Below are 12,466 nucleotides of genomic sequence, written 5' to 3' on the forward strand. Positions count from 1 at the left end.
TTATTATTATTATTATTTCTATGCCACTTATCAGTGAAGTAGCACTCCCTTAGCGGTTTACAGTATGTAAGCCACAATTGCCCCCAACAAGCTGGGTACTCATTTTTCCGACCTATGAAAGGATAGAAAGCGGAGTGGATCTTGGAGCCCTCCTGTAAGATTGAATGTACAAAGTAGTGGCTGCTGTACCAGCATTTAGCCACTGTGCAACTAGGGCTCCTAGGACTTAGAAAGACATAGGTCCTGAACTGTATTCTGGACAAGGGTAATAACAAACCTGTTACTAATAGCTAGGATTGAAATCCCTAAAACCATAAATCCTCCAATATATGTTTGTTGTGGAATTACTTTTATTAGTAGTAGTAGTAGTGGTGGTGGTTGTATATTTTATTTACTTATATCCCACCTTTCTCCCAATATAGGGACTCAATGCAGATAACAAGAAATTTAAAACAGTACAGTTTAAAAACAATACAGTCTGCCCGTGTTTTACACGGGTGTACCATATGTGGCTTTCAGCATATACTGAAAGCTGTGCTGGAAGAGCCCATCGTGCACTCAAGAAGTAATGGGGTGCGTGCCCGTGGTGCGCGCATGCTGCCACGCCGCCGCATACACAAGCTCCATTCACTTGAATGGGGCTTGAGCATGCACTGTATTTGACTTACGCAGGAGGTCTGGAACGGAACCCCCATGGAAGGGCTCACTGTATAGAATTTGAAAAACAAGCCATTTAAAAAGTTAAAACAATTGCACATTAAAAATATTAAAATGTAATAAAAATTACAGTGGGTCCTCCACAGTCATTGGGGTTAGGGGCACAGGACCCCTGTGAAAGTCAGAAAATTGCAAATAAACTATTTTTTCACCTCTCCGGGAAACTCTGTGTCCTCCATCACAACTCTGTGATTAGCATCAGGTGGAAGTTGACCATAGAATTGCTTTGGAGGACTTACAAATACCTAGATAAATGTTTTCTCTAGGAATCTCTAGGCCCTCCAATATGAATCTATGGTCAGTTTCCAGCAGAGATTCTAGAGATTCCTAGAGATAACAGATTAATGAAATCTGCACATAATCAAATCTGCAATAGTTAAAGCAGCAAATTTGGAGGGACTACTATACATTCAAACCTGACATCTGACTTGCACAGCATTTAAAAGTCCAACCTTCATCAGTTTAAAAAAGCCTGATGACATAAGAATGTTTTTACCTGCCACCAAAAGGAGACCATCCCAGCTTCTTTAGGAAGGGAATTCAAGAGCCTGGGAGCAGCCACTGAGAAGGTCCTCTCTCTTTTCCCCACCAAACCATCCTGAGAGGAGTCGTGGGACAGAGAAAAGGACCTCTCTAGATAATCTTAACATTATAGTGCACTCATAAAGAAAACTATGGTCCTTCAAATAACCTGGACCCAATAATTTGTTTTAAAAATGGGCAGAAAAAGTTAAAACCTGAGTACTAAGTAGAAAACATTTGCACTGTGGGGGTGAGGAGGGCCTTTCCAGCTGAAGCTTTTTTCACCATGTTAATTCCTGTTTGGGAGGATAGTTTAGCTTTCAAGTGTACGTAGGTGGGAAGTGGGATGAACTGCAGAGAAGGGATGACTACTAGAAAATTCCTTGTTTCATCCAAAGTGGAAAGCTATGCTTACAGCTGCAGAAATGGCTGTGGATGCAAAGGGTTTGTTTCATATCTCAGTTTATAAGCTTATCAAAATAATCAGTGTGTAGCCCTTCAGCTCCTGACTTGAACTAAAAAGTTGTCAGGTCTTGCTATAGCAAGTAGACAGTCAGAGAGATTATCCCTTACAGACAAAACGTTTTTATTAAGTCTTTTACCTTACTGGAACAGTAGTATTGATGGCTTAAAAAAGACAGGAAAATGATTTTTTCCTTTAATGTGTGTAATTCTCTATATTTATGCTTCATATACACATAATGAAAACTCCTTGCTGTACATCACTTATTTAATATTATTTTGGCTTTTTTGTAACATGGTTGCATTTGCTGTTCTTGCTCATGGCACTGAACTACTCATTGCAAAGTGAGATCTCTGTTTTCCTTTTACCTGGCTTACAGGGTCTTGACAATGTTCACAAACAGAGAGTTGCTGAAGTCCTTAATGATCCTGAAAGTATAGAGAGAAGACGAAGCCGTGAGAGCCTCAATGTTGACGTGGTAAAGTATGAGAGTGGCCCTGATGGTGGAGAGGAAGTGAGTATGAGCGTAGAATGGAATGGGGTAAGTACAGTACACAGAGTAAGAAAATAACTTAATTCATTATAACATCAGTGCAGTTAAGCTGTCGTTCTGTTGAGCCTTCAGAGATTTTCTTAGTTCATATGCACCTTCTGATTTCAATGAAAGCAAAAGAAACTAAGCCTAGCCTTTAAAATTAATTTCTGACCAATTGGATAACATTAATATCACTTGAGGAAAATCTTCTAGGAATTAAAATCTGGACAATCACTTGAATGCTGATTGAGTGTCCTGGTTTATGTCTAGGACCTATCTTAACTAGTTTGTTTGTTAACTAGTTTGAAATCGTTAGGATGGCCATTAGCTTATTTTGCTTGTTCTTTGTATATCTGTTGCTTTCTAAAAAGGTTTTCGCGTGCAAGCAGTACTATGCAAGTAAATGAGATCACTATGGAAGAATAAGATGATAAGCTTCCCTTCAAAATGTAATTTCACTAGTCTTCCCACTCCATGAGTCATGCAGCAGAACCTGGCTTCTGTATGCAGCATTCTTACTGTTTCATAGCCTCATGATGATATAACAATAAGATCCATAGAAATAAACAAATAAATAATACATATAGTGAATTACTGCTTTCCATTACCATGGAGGATTGCCATAGTCTTCATTAAAGTGAGGCTTTTTCTCCTTTATGATGCTTAAATGTAGAATATGTACCATATGGGTTACAATGACAAGGCCTTCCCAAGACTGCCTTTACAGTATTGCTAAAATGTGACTGAAGCTACTTTTCTGTTTAGTGTCTTATAACTAAAGCCAGTATTTTGTTTGTGCTACACTGCACACTGGATGAAGATGACATACACATCTGGTCTTTGCTTGCTTTGTGATCATTTAGTACTCTACAACATATTTAATCAGATTGCAGGTTTTCCAGAATTTCTCATGCTTTTGAATTCTTCTATACTGGGAGACTTCTCAAACATCTCTTACAGCAACTGCAATTGTTTTGTCACTTGTCAGGGTTTTAGGTCCCTGCAACTGTCTATATCTTCTCCTTTTTTGATGTTGGAAATGTTTCTCTGTCTCTTGATTTTGGATTGGCTTTGATATTAGTGACACTAAGACAGTCAATCAGCATATAAAGCAAGTACTGCCACATTATTACTGCCTTAATTTGCCCCCTTGGCATTTGAACTGTGTACTGTACTCTTCCCTATTTTTTCCTCTTCTGTACTTTGCATGCCTACAGATTTTCAAGGGGGAGGAGAAGCAATTTTTTTATATAAATACAAAGCATGCTGGTTTGGGGCTGACAGGAGCACTCAAGAAAACAAATAAACAGTATTTCTAGGTCAGTGACAGCCATATCTGATAAAACAATCAAATTAGAAAATCATATTCCCCAGAATGAAATTATCTACTTGGTGAAGCATGTGATTAATACCTTTTTCTAAGTCACTTAGGAGTTGGTGCTAGGCTATTTTCAATTTTTGGTATAGTTTCTGCGTTTAACTTCTAAACAGATTTGGTTTATTTAGTTTTCCATTTCATGTCGACATTATTTGATAAATCTATAGGTGGTCATTTCTATTTGTTTGATACAATTTTTAAAATTTATCATAATGCACCACTTAATGTCGTGTGTGTGTGTATGTATAATGTACTATACAGTCAGCCCTTACTATATGCAGGCTCGCCATCTGCAGAGTGGAGCATCCATAAATGGCCCCAGCCTATTCTCCCCAATGGCGGTGCATGTCACCATTGTAAACGACGGGATTTGAGGTCCTGTGGGTTTTGGCAGGAGGTTAGGGATGGAATCCCCACAGAGGCTGACTGTATATGCACATTATATATGTGTGTGTGTGTGTGTGTGTGCGCACACACACACATATATATACACACACACTAAATTAAACATATAATGCAATAGAAACACAATCAATAACCTGTAGTAAGATAATGAAATAATGTAGCTTAGTATCAGAGTAATTTATAAACAGGAACGTTTCAGTAACCAAATAATTCAGAAGGCTTATCACAGTTTCTGTAGATAAGCAATCTATCTATTAATGAGTGACATCATATCTGTAGCCTATATTTTCTCCAAGAAGCACATGGAAGTTTTAAATTTGCAGTGACTTAGGACATAGGTTAGGTTGAGTATTTATATGGGTCAACCCAGAATTAGTAAGTGGATATCTTAATCAAATAGAGATTTCAATCCAGGTCTTCCCAGTTCATGGTTATTAGTCTAGTATCCACTATGCTATATGGACAGTATTAACTTTTATTACCTTTTCACAGTATGTATTACATTTATATCCTAGGTACATGCAAATTCCATAAGGTCTCATTCTGAGTTGGTGTGATTGTGGGTTAAGCTCTCTTCATGGTGAATTAAAAACAAGGGAGCTCTCCAGTTCAATTTCCAACTAGTGCAACAAGTAGTACCAGACGTAATAAGCCAGATGAATAGCATCGGAGGAAATTAATGGATCTTGCAGGTGTTATCTCAGAACTTCTACTGGTAATCTTTGAAAATTCTAGGAAGAAAGGTTCCAGTAGACTTGCGGAGGGTGAATGTTGTCCTCAGTATTTTTTTCAAAAACAAGTCCTACCAAACTGATCTTACCTATTTTCCGATACAGTTACAAGCTTGGTAGATAAGTGGAATTATGTGACTAATATATCTTGATTTCGGTGAGGCTTTTAACAAGATCCTCCCTGATATTCCTGCAGAATCTGGCAGATAAGCCAGAAGAGAAGTAGGCTAGACAGTGCTATTGTTCGATGGATTTTTAACTATGCGAACAACAAAATGAGTGCTCACCAGGGCAGGAGATTGGAATAGATAGCCCTACCTAACTCTTCCAACTCTTATTCTCTGATTTATCCTGGAAAGAAGTGACAGGATGGGGGGCTTTGGGATTTTGTTCTGGGACTGGTGGTGTTCAACATCTTTATAAATGATTTGGATGATGAATTAGAAAGTAGGCAGATAAAATTTGTAGATGACACCAAATTGGGGTGGGTGGATGGTGTGTACCCCAGAGGAGAGGAACAGGATTAAAAATTACTTGACAGATTGTAGAGCTGAATCAAAACTAACAAAATGAATTCCGGCAGAGATAAATCTAAGGTACTACATTTAGGCAGGAAAAATGAAATACACAAATATAGGATGAGAGATATCTGGCTTGACAACAGTGCATGCGAAAAGAGTCCAGGAGTCTTAATAGAACACAATGTAAATATGAGGCTATAGTGTTATGCAGTGAGTAAAACAGCCAGTGCATTTCTAGGCTGTGTAACAGGAATGTAGTGTGCAGATCAGGAGAAGTAGCAGTACCACCTTTGGTGAGATTTCACCTGGAATACTGTGTCCAGTTCTGGGCATCTCAGTTGAAGAATGATATCGACAGTCTAGATGTGTCCAGAGGTAGTTAACAAAGATGGTAAAAGATTTGGACAGCAAGCTGTATGAGGAATGGTTCAGGGAACTGTATATGTTTAGCTTGGAAAAAAGAGGACAAAGAGGTGATATGGTAGTCATCTTTAAATATCTGAAGGGATGTAATTTAGAACATGGAGCCAGCTTGTTTTCTGCTGTTCCTGAGACTTAAGGCATGAATTAATGGTTAGAAGAAAAAAGATTCCATCAAAAATAAAGAACTCTGTGACAGTAAGGACTATTCCACTGTGGAATGGACTGCCTTGGAAAGTGGTGGATACTTACATTGGAGATCTCTTAACAGAGATTGCATTACCATCTCTCAAGATTGCTTTAGATATACAGTATATTCCTGTATAATAGGGGGTGGACTACATAACCTTTCAGATTCCTTCCAACTCTGTGATTCTATGAATTTGATTCAGTTTATTTCAACAAATATACTCAGGTATAGGAGTTTTTCCCCTTTAGTGAAATTGTTAAAGATAATAGATGCAGATTTGTATTTTGTTTTCCATCAGCTTTGCAATCAAGTCCATAACCTCCCTTCTGCACTGATGTCAGCAGTTTGGCTCCAGGACATGTTCTGAAAGCATGTACACAAAAATGTTGCTGAAGTTAAACAGGTCTGAATTTGGTCAAGTATTGGGCCAGGAGGAAATTCCCAAATATTTCCAAGCAGAGAAGGTCAGAACATCCTTTAGAATGGCTTGTTCCACCCTCTTGCTCCAAATTACATGAGTAGAAATTCCAAGAAAGATGTTAAATTTCACACATGTGCCTTCTTGATGCTTTTAACTCTATACAATAGCAAACTACTTTGGTTTCTCAGGAAAATACCCTAGAAGACAATGAACATGTGACTTAAAATCAAAATGATTTGAGTTAGTCTCATACTGGGTGATTTGCTTAATTAGAAATGGTTGTATTGTTTTAAAACATGGTTTTGCTAGTGAAGAGGTGATTCTGCAGATGTTTGACTCAGTTTTTCAGTTAAGTTTCACTTGTGGCTTACCACGACATGGCTTCCCATTCATGGACTGAGCTGCCAAAAGTAGAACTTTGTCACATCTTGCTTCTCTCTGATCACTACTTTGATCTCCAAACCAGAGCTGATTATTCAAAATAGGGAAATTGAGTAAGCAGAATATAAGGCAAAATCTTTAGAGCACTGCTGCATGCACCTTATGAAAGGCTGAGGTCTGCCTGAAGACACCTGTATAGTCTATATTAAACATAGTATCTGGAGCATGATAGCCCAGGAGGTGGGATCACTGAACCCAGTAAACAGGCAATGATATAATTTATTTGATTTGTATGTTTAGTGCATTCACATGAGTACACTTCACTGCAGTGCATTTAACCTAATGCTTTTCATTAGCGCATGAAAATTCCTGTCAGTTTTTGGGAAAACCAGTCAGTAGAAACCCCGTTTCCTCTTAAAATGATATCTTTATCTGAAAACATGAAATTAAATTTAAGCACTCCAAAGAAGCACTTGTGAATGGACATTCATAAAAGAGGAAAGATGTTTTGGAAAGTGCTGGCAGTGGCATTAAAGAATAAAGGGTAGAAATTTCCCTCACATCACAACTTCATTTGATATAGCCTAGAAGTAATAGGTTTATACATTCAGAATCCAAGGCACAAAGAAAGACAAAATGTTTCAGGATCACCACCTGATTTTAAAAAAAATACAGTACTTCAAAATTCTAAGAAAACACTTCCTCATGTTGTTTTAATGGGAAAGTTCACTTACAGTGGTTTAATATGTAGGATAGCCACTGTTTCACTTACGGTGGTTTAACATGTAGGATAGCGTGTTTTGATAGCCACTGCATAGAATCCTATATGTTTGGCAGAGGTGCTGTAGCTATGTGCAAAGCATTTTTGGCATCCTTGCCATGGATGACAGGATTGTGCTCCTTTATGGTTCCCTGTTGATCACAGGCATGCTTGGTTTAACATCTGATTGAAACACTTTTCACAAAATCTACTCCATGAAGCACCTCTTCTGTTTTATATGAGTGCATGTTTGAGACCACCTCCTGGGCAGGTCCCTTAGACTTCACTAGTGTATGGAAGCTTTGAATACTTCTAGTATTCTTATATCCCCACACTGCAGGATTGTTAGTGGTAAGTGGTAAGTCTTCAGGGATCCCTTCATGAAGAAACCCTGGTAAGCCTCTGAAAAATTCCAGCATTCCTGGGAACACAGTTTGAAAATCTTTGCTTCAGTGATATGGTAAAGGTCTGTAATAAGAATTTGTTGTCTGCATGTTAGTTACGGACACATCTTTTCATAGAAATGAAATCAGTGCTCCTGATTTTCTTTTCACCACTTTATTCATTTGAAACACACACACACACATTAAAAAACGTAAACTTACTTGCTGTAATATACATCTTTTTTTAAGAAAAAAATGTAAGCACCAATCTTTGCTTAGGAAAGAAACAAGTTCCTTAAGAATTAAATACCAACTGTTTTGCAATATAAAATACAGAATCAAAGACAACAAAACTATGTCTGAAGTCTTCTCTAAAATACCTTATTGGATTTGTTTTATATATATATATATATATATATATTTAGGAAAATTTAGCTGGCTAACTTTGAGGATTTGTATAGAGCGATTGACAGAATTCGACACCCAGCATAACTGTGTGACCTAGAAATACTGTTTTGACTAACAAGCTCAGCATTGAAAACTGTTGAATTTCTCCCCGCAACAGTTTCATTCCGTTTTTCTCTCTCTCCATTTCTATCCGACAGGCCTAGATGCCTTTTCTGATTCTTACACTGTCTCCTGCATGGCGGGTGTGCACCATCTTCAAGCTCTTAACTTCTCTTCACTACTGACCGCTGTGTATTTAGCAATTACTTAATATTCTGATCAGAGCTACACTACTTGTAAAAATATGCCACTTCTTCAGTGCTGGTGTCTATCATTTTAGATAGGGGGTCCTCTTCTTTTCCTATACATGTGTAACTTTGCCAGATATGTATCTAGTCTTACAAAATGTGGTGTTAATTACCATTTGCTGTGTAACATGAAAACAAAATTAAAGAATGAAGTTTAAAAGTAGATGTTTCACTACAGTGAAAGGTAGTTTAAAAGTATCTCGCAAGGTATTCTTAAAATGGCATGATGGTGACCTTTACAGAATAAACAGTTAAAAAAACAAATACAAAAAAGTAAGGCATGTGCTCACAGTGCTTTAAAGTGTATTTAGAGACCTATAACATGGTCTAACATTAATATGGAACTCTGGATGTCTTCACTTATGCTTATACTAAAGTAGCAATGCTATTTAGTCTTCATGTGAAATTTCAGCAGTTATGCTTTTACTAATCTTGGTGTTGGGTGACTTTGTGTATTGTCTTTCTAACTTCTAATAAACTCACTCCAACTGATGTCTGTGTCTGTCTTCTGAGTAGTACTTTCTGCCCTTCTCTGAAGCTGCTGTAGTAAAAGAGGCTTTCTAGAAGCAGCAAGGCATTATTAAATTGCTGTCAAGTACACATATTTTTCAGGGATGGAAGATAGGACTTTGTTCATACAAACTGTCTTCTGGAAAAAACAAAACAAAACCAACCCTCTGTCTCCATTTACCAGGCCATAAAATATATGATTGTAATAATCCTGGACTCTCTTTGTATTTCTCTTGAGCAATGTTAAGGGTAAAGTGCAGAATTTTTTTTGGTGGAAGCATATGCTTCTGCTGTTGAATAACTTTTGCATGTTTCTTGCACATTATCTGGGGATTAGATTAGACAAATTCGGCAAAGTTATAGCTCTTTATGTAATGTTAGCTGCTTGGTGGTGGGCTTTTACTGTGTTCCTATGACTGCTTCTGGTTTAGCATGGAGTGATGTGATGACTTGTAAGTATCTGCCCCACTACTGGAATGTTTAGATACTTTGCAAGAGATTTTACCTGCTCCTAGGGCTTTGATATACATTTGTTAATTGTGCACTTTAGTACTAAGTGGACTGCATAAACAGATGTTCAGATTTCTCTAATGTTTGTTCCTTATAGATAGGAGGTATAATCCATCAGGGCTTTCTCCTGAGCAAGCTTCATTGAAATATGTAGAAAATACATCTTCTTGATGAAGCTGTCTTAGGAGAAGGTCATGTTGGACTGTCTTTAATGGAACGTTGTAGACAACTATGGTAAACAATACAATTTTTACTGATTTCTAGTTTGCACATCCCAGAATAATTAGATTAAACAAGCATAACAGAGTAAACAAACTTACTTTTTTACATTTTGTTTGAATTAAAAGAAATAATATGGTCTTGGTCATATGACAGTGTAAAGTATAAGTATCTGATTACTAGTTGTAGTAATTACTCAACTGTGATAGAAGGGCAAAAGCTTTTGCAGTTTTAAATGTGCTCATTTTTTTCAGGATGGCACTGGATCTCTAAAACGCAGTGGTTCCTTTAGCAAACTTCGTGCTTCAATTAGACGCAGCAGTGAGAAGCTGGTTAGAAAGCTGAAGGGAGGAAGTTCACGAGAGAGTGAACCAAAGAATCCTGGGTAATTATTTACTTCTAGATGTTCTGGAACACTCAGGAGCTGAGTTGTGCTCATCAAGGTGTTTAAGAATTTTTTCTGCTGTAACTATTTGTGTGAATTGTGTGAATTGCAAAACATTTGCAGTTCTTGCAGAAATGTAATACTGGCACTTGAAAGTTACTCCTAACAGTATTATGACATAAAAGCAATTTTTTTGCATTGTGTAAATATTAGTGAAAATTATCCCAGCATTGCCTATTCTGTCTTCCCACCCAGGCTTATTAGTGATGCACTTAGCTGAATTTCAGCAGTTTCCCCACAACAATAAAATATGAGGTATTTATTTTATTCTGAGAAATAGGACTAAGGCATATTTGGTTCAGAAAAAATTTGGTTGATGAAAATTACATACTTCTACAATACATAGGTATAAAACAAAATTAGAATAGGTTATTGAAACTCCAAAAAATATTTAACTGGATACTTAATTGCATCTTTTAAAATCAAACATGCTTTTACATACCAACAACAGCCATCTTGTATTTTTCTGTCTAATTTACAAATAAGCCTTAAAATACCATTGGCATGCAGGTGGCACTGCTAAACAAGACCAGTAAAGTAACTATTTGAGGACACACTGATGATCACAATGCAGGATGTAAGCTTTAGAGTTATACAGAACTCATTCTTCAGATTCAACACTAAAGGCAGAAATAATTTGAGTTGGTTTATGGTATTCTCAGTCTGCAAAGTTGGGTTTTTTTTAGGTATTTGATGGTGTGGTGGAAGTGTTAGCAGGCTTCGTTAGAATAAAATGTCAGATGTTAAAAGTGAGAACACATCAGATTTGGTGCTGCTGTTCAGTGGCTTGCAGCACTGGATGTGATATCCCTTTAGATGGAAAGCTATCACCAATGTTGATGGATGGGAAATACTGTAGACTTTTCCTTTCTCTCCTCCACCGAACCTCATAGTCCCCAGGAATCTACTCCAGAAATAATGTGTTCAGCTGACAAATGCCATAGCATAGATCTGTTTGAATAGAGTATAACCTGCTGTAGTCAAGTTTGGGGTTCCTTATTTTTTATCAGAAGTCTTGCTCTGGTTCTGTAACAACCCAAAGTTGGGCATTCAGTAACTAAGCAATCAATAATGCAGCATAAAGAAGTCCAATAGGCAGTGATGCAGCTGAGTAGGCAGTGACTCAGCAGTCAATTGTTCAGCAGTCAATCATAAAGAGCTTCTCAATAGTACAGAAACAGTAGTCCAATAAGAAATAGACCAGCAGTTCAAAAAGCAATCCTGTAGATCAAGGATGGGAATTTTGTACTCCTCCAGACATTGTTGTACTGCACTCCCAGCTCCCCTAAGAAGCACAATCAGTGGTAAGGATTTGAGAGCTGCAGTTCAGCAACATTTAGGGAGCCACACAATCCCACTCCCACTCAGAAGTTAATGAATGTTTTAAATGCAAATTAATACTATAATTCATTAATTTCATACCTTTTTAATCTCCTGAAATCAGTTTATAAGTAAATATTCCACAGTTTTATAATGCAGATTTACATAACCATATAACAGTTAAATCAATGTTAATTCCATCATTCAAAGGTCATTCTTTCATATTATCTTGTTACATAGACATATTTCAGCATTCTCCACACACGAGAGTCGTTCATTGTTCCCTAGCTGCAGGGTTCATGTATCTTGGCTTTATCTTAGTGGCAGCATCCAAATGTTGTTCTGAAGACCAGGAAGCGTTTGGTCAACAGTTCATTTTTCTGTCTGACTTCCTAATCAGATCAGGGGTCCTGTTCCCAAAGGCAGAATCTCTCCTACTCTTTTGTTGTTAGTGATCTAAATAAGGGAAAAAAATATGGGCAGGAGGGATCCTTAGATAACTACATTGTGTATGATCTACCATGTAACTGAAAGTTTCATATTCTGCATTGTGAACACTGATTTGTCCTCCCAAACACAGTATTGCACTGGTCTTTTGTAAAATAAAATTCTATTATTTGAAGAATAACATATTGGTTTTGAATAGAGATGTAATTTTAGAGTGCCCACCCTGACATTACCTGCATTTTTGTTTAGCCTGTGCAGTCGGATGCTCCCACATTTTCCAAAATATGCTAGGATCCAAGGAGCTGCTTTAGGCATATGCAAGGATTTGGGCATGTCCAGTGAAATTATTTACTTTAAGCAACAGACCTCTGAGCCTTACCATTGTTTTCATCTAAAACATCAGTCTATTTTTTTGGCCTTCACTTTTGGGACT

The 12,466-nt window shown here is 37.3% G+C and overlaps 1 protein-coding gene across 1 annotated transcript in view; it reads left to right on the forward strand.

The window, feature by feature from the left end:
• The window catches only part of KLC1 (kinesin light chain 1), a 66,486-nt gene that overhangs the window by 45,651 nt on the left and 8,369 nt on the right, over nucleotides 1-12,466 (forward strand). The window contains exons 10-11 of the mRNA XM_042460737.1: nucleotides 1,997-2,243; nucleotides 10,076-10,206. Of these exons, the coding sequence (XP_042316671.1) occupies nucleotides 1,997-2,243; nucleotides 10,076-10,206 (378 nt within the window). The remainder of the gene's footprint in view (nucleotides 1-1,996; nucleotides 2,244-10,075; nucleotides 10,207-12,466) is intronic.

This window comes from Sceloporus undulatus, chromosome 1, assembly GCF_019175285.1.
Source record: "Sceloporus undulatus isolate JIND9_A2432 ecotype Alabama chromosome 1, SceUnd_v1.1, whole genome shotgun sequence".
NCBI lineage: Eukaryota > Metazoa > Chordata > Lepidosauria > Squamata > Phrynosomatidae > Sceloporus > Sceloporus undulatus.